Consider the following 20,801-nt stretch of genomic DNA (forward strand, 5'->3'; position numbering starts at 1 on the left):
ATTATAGTAGTTATATTCCTGTATATAGGGAGCAGTATTATAGTAGTTATATTTTTATATATAGGAGCAGTATTATAGTAGTTATATTCTTCTATATAGGAGCAGTATTATAGTAGTTATATCCCTGTATATAGGGGCAGTATTATAGTAGTTATATCCCTGTATATAGGAGCAGTATTATAGTAGTTATATTCTTGTATATAGGGGCAGTATTATAGTAGTTATATTCTTGTATATAGGAGCAGTATTATAGTAGTTATATTCCTGTATATAGGGGACAGTATTATAGTAGTTATATCCCTGTATATAGGGGGCAGTATTATAGTAGTTATATTCCTGTATATAGGAGCAGTATTATAGTAGTTATATTCCTATATATAGGAGCAGTATTATAGTAGTTACATTCTTGTATATAGGAGCAGTATTATAGTAGTTATATTCCTGTATATAGGGAGCAGTATTATAGTAGTTATATTTTTATATATAGGAGCAGTATTATAGTAGTTATATTCTTCTATATAGGAGCAGTATTATAGTAGTTATATTCCTATATATAGGAGCAGTATTATAGTAGTTACATTCTTGTATATAGGAGCAGTATTATAGTAGTTATATTCCTGTATATAGGGAGCAGTATTATAGTAGTTATATTTTTATATATAGGAGCAGTATTATAGTAGTTATATTCTTGTATATAGGAGCAGTATTATAGTAGTTATTCACAGTAGGGGAGAGGTGGATCGCACCGCCCTCGCAATCTCCGGTCACCGGATACAGTGGGATAGGATCAATGGGGTGCCCCAGCTGCGGCTACTTGGTTCGGGGTGCTCCGTCTAAGCAGATAAGTGTGGTACAAACAAAAAGAGTAAAGAGACGTGCACTCACCAATGTGGTATGCCGCTGGGGTGCTTTATTAGAGGTTACTTCCACATATGCAGGGAGGGGGAGGTGGAGGCAGGTGTATTCTCAGGAGTAGACAACGATCGTTTCACGTGTTCCCACGCTTCTTCCGGTCTACGGAATGACGCCATGCCACTAAGGAGGTGCTTAATATACATACAAGTGTAAGTGATGCAAACAGATTAAAATAAAATTCAAACAAAGGGTGCAAATTCATTGCGTTCGTTCAACCCTAATGGTCCGAGCGCATTTAGCTTTGAGATCCACAGAGTCTCTTTACGTAGCAGGTTGAGATGGCGATCCCCGCCCCCTGGGGACTGGTTAACCCTCTCCAAACCGCAGAATTTGAGACATCTGGTGTTACCCTGGTGGACCTGGCGTACATGGTCAATCAGCCTGGGTACGCCTTTCCCTGACCGTACAGAGTAGCAATGTTCTTTGTAGCGAATAGCAAGGGCTCGTTTAGTCTTTCCTATGTAAAAACGCCCACAGTCACAGACAATAGCATAAACCACAAACGTGGTTTTGCAGGTGATCAGACTACTGATGCGACAATCTACGCCGTTCAAGCTAATGAAGGATACACTTAGCAGTTGTGGGCAGTACGCGCAGTTGCCGCATCTCCTGTTTCCGTCAGGCATAGCGGCATTCAGCCAATTATCCTTCTTCTTCCTCGAAGATGGTGGTTTGATGGCATCTGCGATTGTTCTATTTCTGCGATGGGCTATGATGGGTTTGGCAGCGGTGCTCTCTTGTAAGTCTGGATCTTGTGCCAGCAAGCCCCAATGTTTGTAGATAATACGGCGTAGGCACAAGATCCAGACTTACAAGAGAGCACCGCTGCCAAACCCATCATAGCCCATCGCAGAAATAGAACAATCGCAGATGCCATCAAACCACCATCTTCGAGGAAGAAGAAGGATAATTGGCTGAATGCCGCTATGCCTGACGGAAACAGGAGATGCGGCAACTGCGCGTACTGCCCACAACTGCTAAGTGTATCCTTCATTAGCTTGAACGGCGTAGATTGTCGCATCAGTAGTCTGATCACCTGCAAAACCACGTTTGTGGTTTATGCTATTGTCTGTGACTGTGGGCGTTTTTACATAGGAAAGACTAAACGAGCCCTTGCTATTCGCTACAAAGAACATTGCTACTCTGTACGGTCAGGGAAAGGCGTACCCAGGCTGATTGACCATGTACGCCAGGTCCACCAGGGTAACACCAGATGTCTCAAATTCTGCGGTTTGGAGAGGGTTAACCAGTCCCCAGGGGGCGGGGATCGCCATCTCAACCTGCTACGTAAAGAGACTCTGTGGATCTCAAAGCTAAATGCGCTCGGGCCATTAGGGTTGAACGAACGCAATGAATTTGCACCCTTTGTTTGAATTTTATTTTAATCTGTTTGCATCACTTACACTTGTATGTATATTAAGCACCTCCTTAGTGGCATGGCGTCATTCCGTAGACCGGAAGAAGCGTGGGAACACGTGAAACGATCGTTGTCTACTCCTGAGAATACACCTGCCTCCACCTCCCCCTCCCTGCATATGTGGAAGTAACCTCTAATAAAGCACCCCAGCGGCATACCACATTGGTGAGTGCACGTCTCTTTACTCTTTTTGTTTGTATTATAGTAGTTATATTCTTGTATATAGGAGCAGTATTATAGTAGTTATATCCCTGTATATAGGAGCAGTATTATAGTAGTTATATTCCTGTATATAGGGGGCAGTATTATAGTAGTTATATTCCTGTATATAGGAGCAGTATTATAGTAGTTATATTCCTGTATATAGGAGCAGTATTATAGTAGTTATATTCTTGTATATAGGGAGTAATATTATAGTAGTTATATCCCTGTATATAGGAGCAGTATTATAGTAGTTATATTCTTGTATATAGGAGCAGTATTATAGTAGTTATATTCTTGTATATAGGAGCAGTATTATAGTAGTTATATCCCTGTATATAGGGAGCAGTATTATAGTAGTTATATTCTTGTATATAGGAGCAGTATTATAGTAGTTATATCCCTGTATATAGGGGGCAGTATTATAGTAGTTATATCCCTGTATATAGGAGCAGTAATATAGTAATTATATTCCTGTATATAGGAACAGTATTATAGTAGTTATATTCCTGTATATAGGGGGCAGTATTATACAACCTAAAATGCTGTTACCTATTAAAATAATGGTTATTTCTCTCCGTCTGTCTTGTGTAGAACGTGATGGCTGCCATTTATTGTAACAATATTAGTGACTGCAGGTGGAAGTATAGACCATGGTAGACCATTGAGCATTTGCTGATAAAACTATCATGCTTGTTAGGGCAATCCGGGATGTACGGAGAGCTTGAGGCTGGAGCATACATGCTGGGAGTTGTAGTTGTAGAGCTGAATCCTCTATAGAGAAGGACACTATTTAGAAATCAATAATCCTTTTATTTTCCTGATCTGTTCTGTAAGCAGATTATAGCCGTCAATTACAATGTATCCGTTATCGTGTTGATTCTGTAGTGTCGACCCTGTTAGGGCATTATGTGTCCTGGTACTCAGCCATACAGGTCGGGGCGTCTGTGACCCTGCACGGGCATCTCTCTCCGTACCCGCTGAAGATAAGGCAGGTCAATCTCAGCATAGCATACGCCTGTTCCATCTGTGCACTGTGCTATGACCACCCCCCATGGATCCACAACCATGGCATGGCCAAAGGACATCCTGCGAGTGTTGTGAGTGCCTGTTTGTGCGGCTGCCACCACGTAGCACTGGTTTTCTATTGCTCGGGCTCGCAGTAACACCTACAAGGCAGAGAATGTGGGGAGTATCACACTGTATCTAAGCATTACAGCATTCCTGGATACCGACCTCCCAGTGTGCCAGTCCGGTGGTGACTGTGAAAGCTGAGGGGTACGTAAGAATCTCTGCTCCCTCCTTACGTAACGCCAAGGACATCTCTGGAAACCGCAAATCATAGCAAACCGCAAGGCCAACCTGAGGTAGAGAAAATCGGTCAGAGCACGCTAGCAGTCCTATGTAAATAGAAAACAGTTCTGTAGCTCATTAACATACTGTAAATTGAGGGAAATATGGTGCATTCTTCTTATTAACACCTGCTTCCCTCCTTACCCCTGGATGCTGTACTGGTCTGCAGTATAAGACACCTCAGGTCACCTTGGCTTCCTTTCTTACCACCGTTTCTAGCAAAACACCTGGCAGGTTTTCAGCCCATGTATAAGGCCCTCAGTTCCACCTCTTTTCTCTCCTTACCTTACCCCCTGGGGTGGTGACCGGTTGGACGATTTCAGCTCCGGGGATGGTGAATCCGCTCTCCCTCAGGGTGACGCCGCTCTGTAGCTCCACATCAAACAGGTGCGCTTTACGGTAGACTGATACAATGTGACCTGCAGAGAATATACACGGATGGGAAATGTTATGACAATGTTATAGTCACTGTGGCTGATCCTGAGCTACATCTGGCTTCTCTTACAGCCAATAACTGAGCTCCCACAATGCAGCTCTGAATAGGACTGGAGTATAAGACATAAGACTATCAGGTCATCGTGCATCTCGGTGGGGCTACCTTCAGCATCCAAGATCACATGGGAGTTGGAGATCCTCCGATCATTGTCCCAGTTGGATCCCTTCTCATGAAAGCCTCCAAGAGACAACCAGACACTGCGGTCCCTGAGACGGGGAGGGAACAGGGACAAAAATCAGGAAAGCAAAGGTGTAAAGGCCACCACTAAATCGACAGAGCCACCCTGAGGAAGCCCTGCCTGTACAGGAATGGGGAATGCAGCGTTGGATGGGACTAGAGGGTAGGAATAGTGACTGCTGCTTTGGATGGGACTGGAGGGTAGGAATAGTGACTGTTGCTTTGGATGGGACTGGAGTGTAGGAATAGTGACTGCTGCTTTGGATGGGACTGGAGTGTAGGAATAGTGACTGCTGCTTTGGATGGGACGAGTGTAGGAATAGTGACTGCTGCTTTGGATGGGACTGGAGTGTAGGAATAGTGACTGCTGCTTTGGATGGGACTGGAGTGTAATAATAGTGACTGTTGCTTTGGATGGGACTGGAGTGTAGGAATAGTGACTGCTGCTTTGGATGGGACTGGAGTGTAGGAATATTGACTGCTGCTTTGGATGGGACTGGAGTGTAGGAATAGTGACTGTTGCTTTGGATGGGACTAGAGAGTAGGAATAGTGACTGTTGCTTTGGATGGGACTGGAGTGTAGGAATAGTGACTGTTTTGGATGGGACTGGAGTGTAGGAATAGTGACTGTGGCTTTGGATGAGACAGGAGTGTAGGAATAGTGACTGCTGCTTTGGATGGGACTGGAGGGTAGGAATAGTGACTGCTGCTTTGGATGGGACTGGAGGGTAGGAATAGTGACTGCTGCTTTGGATGGGACTGGAGGGTAGGAATAGTGACTGCTGCTTTGGATGGGACTGGAGGGTAGGAATAGTGACTGCTGCTTTGGATGGGACTGGAGTGTAGGAATAGTGACTGTTGCTTTGGATGGGACTGGAGTGTAGGAATAGTGACTGTTGCTTTGGATGGGACTGGAGTGTAGGAATAGTGACTGTTTTGGATGGGACTGGAGTGTAGGAATAGTGACTTTGGCTTTGGATGAGACAGGAGTGTAGGAATAGTGACTGCTGCTTTGGATGGGACTGGAGTGTAGGAATAGTGACTGCTGCTTTGGATGGGACTGGAGTGTAGGAATAGTGACTGCTGCTTTGGATGGGACGAGTGTAGGAATAGTGACTGCTGCTTTGGATGGGACTGGAGTGTAGGAATAGTGACTGCTGCTTTGGATGGGACTGGAGTGTAGGAATAGTGACTGTTGCTTTGGATGGGACTGGAGTGTAGGAATAGTGACTGCTGCTTTGGATGGGACTGGAGTGTAGGAATAGTGACTGCTGCTTTGGATGGGACTGGAGTGTAGGAATAGTGACTGCTGCTTTGGATTGGACTGGAGTGTAGGAATAGTGACTGCTGCTTTGGATGGGACTGGAGTGTAGGAATAGTGACTGCTGCTTTGGATGGGACTGGAGTGTAGGAATAGTGACTGTTGCTTTGGATGGGACTGGAGTGTAGGAATAGTGACTGCTGCTTTGGATGGGACTGGAGTGTAGGAATAGTGACTGCTACTTTGGATGGCATTGGAGTGTAGGAATAGTGACTGCTGCTTTGGATGGGACTGGAGTGTAGAAATAGTGAATTTGGAGGTGACTGGAGTGTAGGAGTAGTGAACGCAGCTTTGGATGTGACTGGAGAAGCAGACATGATGTCACCTCATCAGCACCATTCTCTTATTTCAGACATAAATAAGTCCCCATACACACTGTAACTTTCTCACCTGGCCAGGCCACTGTAGCGCTGTATGAGGTCCCCCTGTAGTGACTCTGCCAGGCTGAGGGTCTCCTCTGAGCTGCTGCCAATATAATCAAAGGCCTCTGGGAGGAATACCATGCAAGCATGGCGGGCGGCTGCCTCCTGGATGAGCCGTGAACACGTGGAGAAGTTCTGCTCCTTATCAGATGTGGACGTCATCTGACAGACTGCGATGAGCGGCTTCTGAGCTGGCGCTGCAGACGTCATTTTCCTCACCCTTAAAGGGATCCGAGATAAAGTATCTGTTATATATGGCAGTGCGGCCGACACCTTATGTATAGGTACTGTCTGGGAATCACTGACAACATCTCTGCCAGATTCCTCCTGATATTCCAGCTTCTCGGCTCACACATAGACATGGCCTGTAAGAAGCATGATGAGGGCAAGAGGCGCTGTATGTAACCCACACCCCTCTATACTTCCACCCAATCCCCTGCCTCCTTCCTGATTCATCCCCAGGGACCATCATCGCCCTCCTAATATGGTGGCCCAGTATTGGGTCCCAGCAGGTCCAGCTGTGTATCTGGTAAGGCATTTTCGGTATGTTGTTGTGCAGTCGGAGCCGGAGTCCGTGACGCTCCCGTTACGTGCCGATCCAAGCCTGAAGTTCTCACCTCAGACGCTGTTCATGTAGAATGCCAAAACTCAATCTTTGCCTAAAATGTTAACTATGCCGAGGCCAAGAACCAAATCACTGCCGCCTGCGGTGCTGAACGGTGCCACACGCTACTGTCCAGTCATAGCAAATTGTCCACCCCGAGCCCTCACACCTGCTCACCAGGCGTGGACGTGGCCTTTATACCGCACACAAGCTGTAAAGACTGGATGTGATCAGCCAAGCAGCCACGACCTGTTCACCATCACAGAAAGAACAGCAGCACTCACTAGTACAGGGATGGGGAACCGTCAGCCCTCCAGCTGTGTCACAACTACAATTGTGCTAAGGCTGCTCAGGCATAATGGGAATTGTAGTTGTGCAACAGCTGGAGGGCCAAAGGTTCCCCATCCCTGCACTAGGAGAAGCCCACCCATGAGAGGAGAGAGAACAGCACCCATGAGAGGAGAGAGAACAGCACCCATGAGAGGAGAGAGAACAGCACCCATGAGAGAAGAGAGAGAACAGCACCCATGAGAGGAGAGAGAGAACAGCACCCATGAGAGGAGAGAGAGAACAGCACCCATGAGAGGAGAGAGAGAACAGCACCCATGAGAGGAGAGAGAGAACAGCACCCATGAGAGGAGAGAGAGAACAGCACCCATGAGAGGAGAGAGAACAGCACCCATGAGAGGAGAGAGAACAGCACCCATGAGAGGAGAGAAAACAGCACCCATGAGAGGAGAGAGAACAGCACCCATGAGAGGAGAGAGAACAGCACCCATGAGAGGAGAGAGAGAACAGCACCCATGAGGGGAGAGAGAAGCACCCATGAGAGGAGAGAAAACAGCACCCATGAGAGGAGAGAGAACAGCACCCATGAGAGGAGAGAGAACAGCACCCATGAGGGGAGAGAGAACAGCACCCATGAGAGGAGAGAGAGAACAGCACCCATGAGGGGAGAGAACAGCACCCATGAGGGGAGAGAGAACAGCACCCATGAGAGGAGAGAGAACAGCACCCATGAGAGGAGAGAGAACAGCACCCATGAGAGGAGAGAGAACAGCACCCATGAGGGGAGAGAGAACAGCACCCATGAGGGGAGAGAGAACAGCACCCATGAGGGGAGAGAGAACAGCACCCATGAGAGGAGAGAGAACAGCACCCATGAGAGGAGAGAGAGAACAGCACCCATGAGGGGAGAGAGAAGCACCCATGAGAGGAGAGAGAACAGCACCCATGAGAGGAGAGAGAACAGCACCCATGAGGGGAGAGAGAACAGCACCCATGAGAGGAGAGAGAGAACAGCACCCATGAGGGGAGAGAACAGCACCCATGAGAGGAGAGAGAACAGCACCCATGAGGGGAGAGAGAACAGCACCCATGAGAGGAGAGAGAGAACAGCACCCATGAGAGGAGAGAGAACAGCACCCATGAGAGGAGAGAGAACAGCACCCATGAGAGGAGAGAGAGAACAGCACCCATGAGAGGAGAGAGAGAACAGCACCCATGAGAGGAGAGAAAACAGCACCCATGAGAGGAGAGAGAACAGCACCCATGAGAGGAGAGAGAGAACAGCACCCATGAGAGGAGAGAGAGAACAGCACCCATGAGAGGAGAGAAAACAGCACCCATGAGAGGAGAGAAAACAGCACCCATGAGAGGAGAGAAAACAGCACCCATGAGAGGAGAGAGAGAACAGCACCCATGAGAGGAGAGAGAACAGCACCCATGAGAGGAGAGAGAGAACAGCACCCATGAGAGGAGAGAGAACAGCACCCATGAGAGGAGAGAAAACAGCACCCATGAGGGGAGAGAGAACAGCACCCATGAGAGGAGAAAGAACAGCACCCATGAGGGGAGAGAGAAGCACCCATGAGAGGAGAGAAAACAGCACCCATGAGAGGAGAGAGAACAGCACCCACGAGGGGAGAGAGAACAGCACCCATGAGAGGAGAGAGAACAGCACCCATGAGAGGAGAGAGAACAGCACCCATGAGAGGAGAGAGAGAACAGCACCCATGAGGGGAGAGAGAGAACAGCACCCATGAGGGGAGAGAGAGAACAGCACCCATGAGGGGAGAGAGAGAACAGCACCCATGAGGGGAGAGAGAGAACAGCACCCATGAGGGGAGAGAGAGAACAGCACCCATGAGAGGAGAGAGAGAACAGCACCCATGAGAGGAGAGAGAGAACAGCACCCATGAGAGGAGAGAGAGAGAACAGCACCCATGAGAGGAGAGAGAGAGAACAGCACCCATGAGAGGAGAGAGAGAACAGCACCCATGAGGGGAGAGAACAGCACCCATGAGGAGAGAGAGAACAGCACCCATGAGAGGAGAGAGAACAGCACCCATGAGAGGAGAGAGAGAACAGCAACCATGAGGGGAGAGAGAGAACAGCACCCATGAGGGGAGAGAGAGAACAGCACCCATGAGAGGAGAGAGAGAACAGCACCCATGAGGAGAGAGAACAGCACCCATGAGGAGAGAGAACAGCACCCATGAGGGGAGAGAGAGAACAGCACCCATGAGGGGAGAGAGAGAACAGCACCCATGAGGGGAGAGAGAGAACAGCACCCATGAGGGGAGAGAGAGAACAGCACCCATGAGGGGAGAGAGAGAACAGCACCCATGAGGAGAGAGAACAGCACCCATGAGGAGAGAGAACAGCACCCATGAGGAGAGACAGAACAGCACCCATGAGGAGAGAGAACAGCACCCATGAGGAGAGAGAGAACAGCACCCATGAGGGGAGAGAACAGCACCCATGAGGGGAGAGAGAGAACAGCACCCATGAGGAGAGAGAGAACAGCACCCATGAGGAGAGAGAGAACAGCACCCATGAGGAGAGAGAGAACAGCACCCATGAGGGGAGAAAACAGCACCCATGAGGGGAGAAAACAGCACCCATGAGGGGAGAAAACAGCACCCATGAGGGGAGAAAACAGCACCCATGAGGTGAGAGAACAGCACCCATGAGAGGAGAGAGAGAACAGCACCCATGAGGTGAGAGAACAGCACCCATGAGGAGAGAGAGAAGAGCACCCATGAGAGGAGAGAGAAGTACCCATGACGTAAGAGAACAGCACCCATGAGGAGAGACAGAACAGCACCCATGAGGGGAGAGAGAAGCACCCATGAGGAGAGAGAGAACAGCACCCATGAGGGGAGAGAGAACAGCACCCATGAGGGGAGAGAGAACAGCACCCATGAGGAGAGACAGAACAGCACCCATGAGGAGAGACAGAACAGCACCCATGAGGGGAGAGAGAAGAGCACCCATGCGGGGAGAAAGAGAACAGCACCCATGAGGGGAGAGAGAAGCACCCATGAGGAGAGACAGAACAGCACCCATGAGGGGAGAGAGAAGCACCCATGAGGTGAGAGAGAACAGCACCCATGAGGTGAGAGAACAGCACCCATGAGAGGAGAGAGAACAGCACCCATGAGGAGAGACAGAACAGCACCCATTAGGAGAGACAGAACAGCACCCATGAGGAGAGACAGAACAGCACCCATGAGGGGAGAGAGAAGCACCCATGAGGAGAGAGAGAACAGCACCCATGAGGGGAGAGAGAACAGCACCCATGAGGGGAGAGAGAACAGCACCCATGAGGAGAGACAGAACAGCACCCATGAGGGGAGAGAGAAGAGCACCCATGCGGGGAGAAAGAGAACAGCACCCATGAGGGGAGAGAGAAGAGCACCCATGCGGGGAGAAAGAGAACAGCACCCATGAGGGGAAAGAGAAGCACACATGAGGAGAGACAGAACAGCACCCATGAGGGGAGAGAGAAGCACCCATGAGGGGAGAGAGAACAGCACCCATGAGGTGAGAGAACAGCACCCATGAGGTGAGAGAACAGCACCCATGAGAGGAGAGAGAACAGCACCCATGAGGAGAGACAGAACAGCACCCATGAGGAGAGACAGAACAGCACCCATGAGGAGAGACAAAACAGCACCCTTGAGGGGAGAGAGAACAGCACCCATGAGAGGAGAAAGAGAACAGCACCCATGAGGGGAGAAAGAGAACAGCACCCATGAGAGGAGAGAGAGAAGCACCAATGAGAGGAGAGTGCACCGCCCATGAGAGGAGAGAGAGAAGCACCAATGAGAGGAGAGTGCACTGCCCATGAGAGGAGAGAGAGAACAGCACCCATGAGGAGAGAGAACAGCACCCATGAGGAGAGAGAACAGCACCCATGAGGGGAGAAAGAGAACAGCGCCCATGAGAGGAGAGAGAGAAGCACCAATGAGAGGAGAGTGCACCGCCCATGAGAGGAGAGAGAGAACAGCACCCATGAGGAGAGAGAACAGCACCCATGAGGGGAGAAAGAGAACAGTGCCCATGAGAGGAGAGAGAGAAGCACCCATGAGAGGAGAGAGAGAAGCACCCATGAGAGGAGAGTGCACCGCCCATGAGAGGAGAGAGAGAACAGCACCCATGAGGTGAGAGAACAGCACCCATGAGAGGAGAGAGAGAACAGCACCCATGAGGGGAGAGAACAGCACCCATGAGGGGAGAGAACAGCACCCATGAGGGGAGAGAACAGCACCCATGAGGGGAGAGAACAGCACCCATGAGGGGAGAGAACAGCACCCATGAGGGGAGAGAACAGCACCCATGAGGAGAGAGAAGAGCACCCATGAGAGGAGAGAGAAGCACCCATGACGTAAGAGAACAGCACCCATGAGGAGAGACAGAACAGCACCCATGAGGAGAGGGAGAACAGCACCCATGAGGGGAGAGAGAACAGCACCCATGAGGAGAGACAGAACAGCACCCATGAGGAGAGACAGAACAGCACCCATGAGGAGAGACAGAACAGCACCCATGAGGGGAGAGAGAAGCACCCATGAGGAGAGAGAGAACAGCACCCATGAGGGGAGAGAGAACAGCACCCATGAGGGGAGAGAACAGCACCCATGAGGAGAGACAGAACAGCACCCATGAGGAGAGACAGAACAGCACCCATGAGGGGAGAGAGAAGCACCCATGAGGAGAGAGAGAACAGCACCCATGAGGGGAGAGAGAACAGCACCCATGAGGGGAGAGAACAGCACCCATGAGGGGAGAGAGAAGCACCCATGAGGAGAGAGAGAACAGCACCCATGAGGAGAGACAGAACAGCACCCATGAGGAGAGACAGAACAGCACCCATGAGGGGAGAGAGAAGAGCACCCATGCGGGGAGAAAGAGAACAGCACCCATGAGGGGAGAGAGAAGCACACATGAGGAGAGACAGAACAGCACCCATGAGGGGAGAGAGAAGCACCCATGAGGGGAGAGAGAACAGCACCCATGAGGTGAGAGAACAGCACCCATGAGGTGAGAGAACAGCACCCATGAGAGGAGAGAGAACAACACCCATGAGGAGAGACAGAACAGCACCCATGAGGAGAGACAGAACAGCACCCTTGAGGGGAGAGAGAACAGCACCCATGAGGGGAGAAAGAGAACAGCACCCATGAGGGGAGAAAGAGAACAGCACCCATGAGGGGAGAAAGAGAACAGCACCCATGAGGGGAGAAAGAGAACAGCACCCATGAGAGGAGAGAGAGAAGCACCAATGAGAGGAGAGTGCACCGCCCATGAGAGGAGAGAGAGAACAGCACCCATGAGGAGAGAGAACAGCACCCATGAGGGGAGAAAGAGAACAGCGCCCATGAGAGGAGAGAGAGAAGCACCCATGAGAGGAAAGAGAGAAGCACCAATGAGAGGAGAGTGCACCGCCCATGAGAGGAGAGAGAGAACAGCACCCATGAGGTGAGAGAACAGCACCCATGAGAGGAGAGAGAGAGAACAGCACCCATGAGGGGAGAGAACAGCACCCATGAGGGGAGAGAGAACAGCACCCATGAGGGGAGAGAACAGCACCCATGAGGAGAGACAGAACAGCACCCATGAGGAGAGACAGAACAGCACCCATGAGGGGAGAGAGAAGCACCCATGAGGGGAGAGAGAACAGCACCCATGAGGTGAGAGAACAGCACCCATGAGGTGAGAGAACAGCACCCATGAGAGGAGAGAGAACAGCACCCATGAGGAGAGACAGAACAGCACCCATGAGGAGAGACAGAACAGCACCCTTGAGGGGAGAGAGAACAGCACCCATGAGGGGAGAAAGAGAACAGCACCCATGAGGGGAGAAAGAGAACAGCACCCATGAGAGGAGAGAGAGAAGCACCAATGAGAGGAGAGTGCACCGCCCATGAGAGGAGAGAGAGAAGCACCAATGAGAGGAGAGTGCACCGCCCATGAGAGGAGAGAGAGAACAGCACCCATGAGGAGAGAGAACAGCACCCATGAGGAGAGAGAACAGCACCCATGAGGGGAGAAAGAGAACAGCGCCCATGAGAGGAGAGAGAGAAGCACCCATGAGAGGAGAGAGAGAAGCACCAATGAGAGGAGAGTGCACCGCCCATGAGAGGAGAGAGAGAACAGCACCCATGTGGTGAGAGAACAGCACCCATGAGAGGAGAGAGAGAGAACAGCACCCATGAGGGGAGAGAACAGCACCCATGAGGAGAGAGAACAGCACCCATGAGGGGAGAGAACAGCACCCATGAGGAGAGAGAAGAGCACCCATGAGGGGAGAGAACAGCACCCATGACGTAAGAGAACAGCACCCATGAGGAGAGACAGAACAGCACCCATGAGGGGAGAGAGAAGCACCCATGAGGAGAGAGAGAACAGCACCCATGAGGGGAGAGAGAACAGCACCCATGAGGGGAGAGAACAGCACCCATGAGGAGAGACAGAACAGCACCCATGAGGAGAGACAGAACAGCACCCATGAGGAGAGACAGAACAGCACCCATGAGGGGAGAGAGAAGCACCCATGAGGAGAGACAGAACAGCACCCATGAGGGGAGAGAGAAGCACCCATGAGGGGAGAGAGAACAGCACCCATGAGGTGAGAGAACAGCACCCATGAGGAGAGACAGAACAGCACCCATAAGGGGAGAGAGAAGCACCCATGAGGAGAGAGAGAACAGCACCCATGAGGGGAGAGAGAACAGCACCCATGAGGAGAGACAGAACAGCACCCATGAGGAGAGACAGAACAGCACCCATGAGGGGAGAGAGAAGAGCACCCATGTGGGGAGAAAGAGAACAGCACCCATTAGGGGAGAGAGAAGCACCCATGAGGAGAGACAGAACAGCACCCATGAGGGGAGAGAGAAGCACCCATGAGGGGAGAGAGAACAGCACCCATGAGGTGAGAGAACAGCACCCATGAGAGGAGAGAGAACAGCACCCATGAGGAGAGACAGAACAGCACCCATGAGAGGAGAAAGAGAACAGCACCCATGAGGGGAGAAAGAGAACAGCGCCCATGAGGGGAGAGAGAGAAGCACCAATGAGAGGAGAGTGCACCGCCCATGAGAGGAGAGAGAGAACAGCACCCATGAGGAGAGAGAACAGCACCCATGAGGGGAGAGAGAACAGCACCCATGAGGAGAGAGAACAGCACCCATGAGGAGAGAGAACAGCACCCATGAGGGGAGAGAGAACAGCACCCATGAGGAGAGAGAACAGCACCCATGAGGAGAGAGAACAGCACCCATGAGGAGAGAGAACAGCACCCATGAGGGGAGAAAGAGAACAGCACCCATGAGGGGAGACAGAACAGCACCCATGAGGAGAGACAGAACAGCACCCATGAGGGGAGAGAGAAGCACCACCCATGAGGAATAAGAGATGAGGAACATCACCCCTAAGGAAGGAGAGAGAGAGAAGCACAGCAATCCGCCCAGGCCCCTCCCCTTCATGTTCCTTGCCCTGTGGTTGCCTGGCTGCTGCAAAACTATATGTCCCAACATGACCTGACACCCTGGAGCTGTAGTTGTGCTTAGCCACAGGCTACATATAACTTGTAGGTCACTATAATTCCCAGAATTCCCTCCCATTGCATGCTGAGGCTTGTAGTCCCTCAGAAGCTTTACTTACAACAAGACAGAGGAAAAAAAATACATTCCCCTCCCCTTTACAAGCCCAAAAACCAGACAGACGGCATGACGTCACTCACCAAAGCCCGGCGATGACGCACACCACACGGCCCCACATCCGGCGACTTCCCTCACTCAAGATGGCGGCAGAGCCGCAGTCGGAAAACACGTGTGCAGCGAGACTTCCGGTGCACGGAACAACGGCTGCGAAGGAAGAAAATGGCGTCAGCGGCGGCCAAGCAGATAGCGGCGGAGCAGGTGCCTTGTCCCGAATATATCCCCCTCCGTATATAATCCCGTATGCGATATGTCACCCGCCCCGGTCACGTGTCCCTAAGACCCGCCCTCCCCACGGCGTCTGCACGTGCAACCCACATGTCTGCTACCTCACCTGTATTCATAGCAGCATTATAATCTACTGTACATTATAGCGGAGAGACCGTGCTGCTGTCTGTGCTTATATATAGAGAGCAGTGACGTCACTGCTGTAATATATCACTTATATATAGAGAGCAGTGACGTCACTGCTGTAATATATCACATATTTGGGGGGCGGTGATGTCACTGCTGTAATATATCACATATTTGGGGAGCGGTGATGTCACTGTAATTCACTTATATGTGGGGAGCGGTGATGTCACTGCTGTAATATATCACTTATATGTGGGGAGCGGTGATGTCACTGTAATTCACTTATATGTGGGGAGCGGTGATGTCACTGCTGTAATATATCACTTATATGTGGGGAGCGGTGATGTCACTGTAATATATCACTTATATGTGGGGAGCGGTGATGTCACTGTAATATATCACTTATATGTGGGGAGCGGTGATGTCACTGCTGTAATATATCACTTATATGTGGGGAGCGGTGATGTCACTGTAATATATCACTTATATGTGGGGAGCGGTGATGTCACTGCTGTAATATATCACTTATATGTGGGGAGCGGTGATGTCACTGTAATATATCACTTATATGTGGGGAGCGGTGATGACACTGTAATATATCACTTATATGTGGGGAGCGGTGATGTCACTGTAATATATCACTTATATGTGGGGAGCGGTGATGTCACTGCTGTAATATATCACTTATATGTGGGGAGCAGTGATGTCACTGCTGTAATATATCACTTATATGTGGGGAGCGGTGATGTCACTGTAATATATCACTTATATGTGGGGAGCGGTGATGTCACTGCTGTAATATATCACTTATATGTGGGGAGCAGTGATGTCACTGCTGTAATATATCACTTATATGTGGGGAGCGGTGATGTCACTGTAATATATCACTTATATGTGGGGAGCGGTGATGTCACTGTAATATATCACTTATATGTGGGGAGCGGTGATGTCACTGTAATATATCACTTATATGTGGGGAGCGGTGATGTCACTGCTGTAATATATCACTTATATGTGGGGAGCGGTGATGTCACTGTAATATATCACTTATATGTGGGGAGCGGTGATGGTACTGTAATATATCACTTATATGTGGGGAGCGGTGATGTCACTGCTGTAATATATCACTTATATGTGGGGAGCGGTGATGTCACTGCTGTAATATATCACTTATATGTGGGGAGCGGTGATGTCACTGTAATATATCACTTATATGTGGGGAGCGGTGATGTCACTGTAATATATCACTTATATGTGGGGAGCGGTGATGTCACTGTAATATATCACTTATATGTGGGGAGCGGTGATGTCACTGTAATATATCACTTATATGTGGGGAGCGGTGATGTCACTGTAATATATCACTTATATGTGGGGAGCGGTGATGTCACTGTAATATATCACTTATATGTGGGGAGCGGTGATGTCACTGCTGTAATATATCACTTATATGTGGGGAGCGGTGATGTCACTGTAATATATCACTTATATGTGGGGAGCGGTGATGTCACTGTAATATATCACTTATATGTGGGGAGCGGTGTTGTCACTGCTGTAATATATCACTTATATGTGGGGAGCGGTGATGTCACTGCTGTAATATATCACTTATATGTGGGGAGCGGTGATGTCACTGTAATATATCACTTATATGTGGGGAGCGGTGATGTCACTGCTGTAATATATCACTTATATGTGGGGAGCGGTGATGTCACTGTAATATATCACTTATATGTGGGGAGCGGTGATGTCACTGTAATATATCACTTATATGTGGGGAGCGGTGATGTCACTGCTGTAATATATTACTTATATGTGGGGAGCGGTGATGTCACTGCTGTAATATATCACTTATATGTGGGGAGCGGTGATGTCACTGCTGTAATATATCACTTATATGTGGGGAGCGGTGATGTCACTGTAATATATCACTTATATGTGGGGAGCGGTGATGTCACTGCTGTAATATATCACTTATATGTGGGGAGTGGTGATGTCACTGCTGTAATATATCACTTATATGTGGGGAGCGGTGATGTCACTGCTGTAATATATCACTTATATGTGGGGAGTGGTGATGTCACTGCTGTAATATATCACTTATATGTGGGGAGCGGTGATGTGTGGCGACATTAAGACACTCGCGGGCCCTAGTTGGAGTATTTACCATGTTGCTAATTTTTTCATGTTTCTCCCCCTTCAGGTGGTGGCCGGCTTTAATCGCCTCAGGCAAGAACAGAGAGGACTAGCTTCCAAGGCTGCCGAGCTAGAGATGGAGCTAAACGAACACATGTGAGTATATCATATTTATACCCCATATCTATAGGCTGTATTCTCAGTGATATCACCGCTGATCTCTAGTGATGGATAGGCTGTATTCTCAGTGATATCACCGCTGATCTCTAGTGATGGATAGGCTGTATTCTCAGTGATGGCACTGATCTCTAGTGATGGATAGGCTGTATTCTCAGTGATATCACTGATCTCTAGTGATGGATAGGCTGTATTCTCAGTGATGTCACCGCTGATCTCTAGTGATGGATAGGCTGTATTCTCAGTGATGTCACCGCTGATCTCTAGTGATGGATAGGCTGTATTCTCAGTGATGTCACTGATCTCTAGTGATGGATAGGCTGTATTCTCAGTGATGTCACCGCTGATCTCTAGTGATGGATAGGCTGTATTCTCAGTGATGTCACCGCTGATCTCTAGTGATGGATAGGCTGTATTCTCAGTGATGTCACTGATCTCTAGTGATGGATAGGCTGTATTCTCAGTGATGTCACTGATCTCTAGTGATGGATAGGCTGTATTCTCAGTGATATCACCGCTGATCTCTAGTGATGGATAGGCTGTATTCTCAGTGATGTCACTGATCTCTAGTGATGGATAGGCTGTATTCTCAGTGATGTCACCGCTGATCTCTAGTGATGGATAGGCTGTATTCTCAGTGATGTCACCGCTGATCTCTAGTGATGGATAGGCTGTATTCTCAGTGATGTCACCGCTGATCTCTAGTGATGGATAGGCTGTATTCTCAGTGATGTCACCGCTGATCTCTAGTGATGGATAGGCTGTATTCTCAGTGATGTCACCGCTGATCTCTAGTGATGGATAGGCTGTATTCTCAGTGATGTCACCGCTGATCTCTAGTGATGGATAGGCTGTATTCTCAGTGATGTCACCGCTGATCTCTAGTGATGGATAGGCTGTATTCTCAGTGATGTCACTGATCTCTAGTGATGGATAGGCTGTATTCTCAGTGATGTCACTGCTGATCTCTAGTGATCTATAGGCTGTATTCTCAGTGATGTCACTGCTGATCTCTAGTGATGGATAGGCTGTATTCTCAGTGATGTCACTGCTGATCTCTAGTGATGGATAGGCTGTATTCTCAGTGATGTCACCGCTGATCTCTAGTGATGGATAGGCTGTATTCTCAGTGATGTCACTGATCTCTAGTGATGGATAGGCTGTATTCTCAGTGATGTCACTGATCTCTAGTGATGGATAGGCTGTATTCTCAGTGATGTCACCGCTGATCTCTAGTGATGGATAGGCTGTATTCTCAGTGATGTCACTGATCTCTAGTGATGGATAGGCTGTATTCTCAGTGATGTCGCTGATCTCTAGTGATGGATAGGCTGTATTCTCAGTGATGTCGCTGATCTCTAGTGATGGATAGGCTGTATTCTCAGTGATGTCACTGATCTCTAGTGATGGATAGGCTGTATTCTCAGTGATGTCACTGCTGATCTTTAGTGATGGATAGGCTGTATTCTCAGTGATGTCACCGCTGATCTCTAGTGATGGATAGGCTGTATGCTCAGTGATGTCACCGCTGATCTCTAGTGATGGATAGGCTGTATTCTCAGTGATGTCACTGCTGATCTCTAGTGATGGATAGGCTGTATTCTCAGTGATGTCACTGATCTCTAGTGATGGATAGGCTGTATTCTCAGTGATGTCACCGCTGATCTCTAGTGATGGATAGGCTGTATTCTCAGTGATGTCACAGATCTCTAGTGATGGATAGGCTGTATTCTCAGTGATGTCACTGCTGATCTTTATTGATGGATAGGCTGTATTCTCAGTGATGTCACTGATCTCTAGTGATGGATAGGCTGTATTCTCAGTGATGTCACTGATCTCTAGTGATGGATAGGCTGTATTCTCAGTGATGTCACTGATCTCTAGTGATGGATAGGCTGTATTCTCAGTGATGTCACTGATCTCTAGTGATGGATAGGCTGTGTTCTCAGTGATGTCACTGATCTCTAGTGATGAATAGGCTGTATTCTCTGTGATGTCACTGTTACAGATTGTTAACCCTTTGTTCCCCCTGTCTTAGATTGGTGATTGACACTCTTAAAGAAGTGGATCAGAGCAGGAAGTGTTATCGCATGGTCGGGGGGGTGTTAGTCGAGCGGACAGTGAAGGAAGTTCTCCCAGCTTTGGAGAATAATAAGGATCAGGTAAGGATTGGCCAACCTCCCACCTGTAACCCATCAAGGCTTCATCTGAGCTGCTGGGATGTGTGGTGCCTCTGAGCATTGTAATCAATCTTATTGCAGATCAGTAAAATCATTGAGACACTGAGCGGGCAGCTGCAGAGCAAGGGGCGCGAGCTGAACGATTATCGGGAGAAGCACAACATCCGCCTTATGGGAGAGGATGACCAGAAGCAGCCGCCCAAGGAGAATGGGGACGGGAGCAAACCCAGCTCGGCTGGTGTCCTGGTATCCTGATCCTTCCGGGGAGCAGCCACCTTTATCACTGTTTAATGGAGGACAGATCCCGAGCCTCCCTTCCCCAGTAACACGTGACTCTTGCTATCGCTGGACTGGGTGCCTCAGATCAAGAGCACAGGTTTCTCCTCAACATGGCGGCCTGGGCCAGTGGTGAAAGGAAAACACGGGGGTTGTATTCAGCATGTTGACTTGTTTTATTTTATTTTTGTTAAATAAAGTTGTTTTTGTCTGCTGTCTATGTCATCCCGCATTGTGAGAAGGAAGGAATCTCCTGCAGATGTCAGGCTGTCCACCATTATAGGATGTCTGTGCTGTGAGAAGGAAGGAATCTCCTGCAGATGACAGGCTGTCCACCATTATAGGATGTCTGTGCTGTGAGAAGGAAGGAATCTCCTGCAGATGTCAGGCTGTCCACCTTTATAGGATGTCTGTGCTGTCTATGTCATCCCGCATTGTGAGAAGGAAGGAATCTCCTGCAGATGTCAGGCTGTCCACTATTATAGAATATCCAGCACACAGATCTCCGGGCACAGTGTCCGCCCATCAGCACCAAATCCCCCCACCAGGTACAGGCAGTCACCGAGCAGGCAGGTCCGGTGCCCCACTCTTCTCTGGAGAGAATCTGATCCAGGGAATCGGAACCAGCTCACTGGGGTGCAGCCTGGAAAAAGAGGGAGTAATGATAGTGGGATGTGGTCTGTGTCAGGAGGGGGGTCATCGTATCGGGGTGCAGGCTGTCAGGAGGAGGGGCTCATCGTATCGGGCTGTGTCAGGAGGAGGG

The 20,801-nt window shown here is 49.3% G+C and overlaps 3 protein-coding genes across 9 annotated transcripts in view; 1 reads left to right on the plus strand and 2 right to left on the minus strand.

Moving 5' to 3' along the window:
• Positions 1-3,325: 3,325 nt before the first annotated feature.
• NIT1 (nitrilase 1) lies at positions 3,326-15,149 on the minus strand. Of its 2 annotated transcripts, none has more exons than XM_069949829.1 (6): positions 14,939-15,149; positions 6,271-6,522; positions 4,485-4,588; positions 4,172-4,305; positions 3,770-3,895; positions 3,326-3,702 (listed from the first exon to the last, which is right to left on the minus strand). In XM_069949829.1, exons 1-6 carry the CDS (start codon positions 14,974-14,976, stop codon positions 3,457-3,459), a joined length of 900 nt encoding a protein of 299 aa, XP_069805930.1. In that variant the 5' UTR covers positions 14,977-15,149; the 3' UTR covers positions 3,326-3,456. The 2 variants fall into 2 exon arrangements, with proteins under 2 accessions (XP_069805930.1, XP_069805931.1); XM_069949830.1 differs by lacking the exon at positions 14,939-15,149 and adding an exon at positions 14,860-14,910.
• Positions 15,015-20,256, plus strand: PFDN2 (prefoldin subunit 2). Its single transcript, XM_069949831.1, has 4 exons — positions 15,015-15,116; positions 17,473-17,561; positions 19,621-19,744; positions 19,844-20,256. Exons 1-4 carry the CDS (start codon positions 15,078-15,080, stop codon positions 20,015-20,017), a joined length of 426 nt encoding a protein of 141 aa, XP_069805932.1. The 5' UTR covers positions 15,015-15,077; the 3' UTR covers positions 20,018-20,256.
• The window catches only part of KLHDC9 (kelch domain containing 9), a 71,518-nt gene continuing 70,905 nt past the window's right edge, over positions 20,189-20,801 (minus strand). For all 6 annotated transcript variants that reach the window (XM_069949826.1, XM_069949824.1, XM_069949823.1 and 3 more), the window contains one exon: positions 20,189-20,681. In XM_069949826.1, the coding sequence (XP_069805927.1) occupies positions 20,518-20,681 (164 nt within the window). In that variant the 3' untranslated portion in view covers positions 20,189-20,517. The remainder of the gene's footprint in view (positions 20,682-20,801) is intronic.

The sequence above is a fragment of the Dendropsophus ebraccatus genome, chromosome 13 (assembly GCF_027789765.1).
Source record: "Dendropsophus ebraccatus isolate aDenEbr1 chromosome 13, aDenEbr1.pat, whole genome shotgun sequence".
Classification (NCBI taxonomy): Eukaryota; Metazoa; Chordata; class Amphibia; order Anura; family Hylidae; genus Dendropsophus; species Dendropsophus ebraccatus.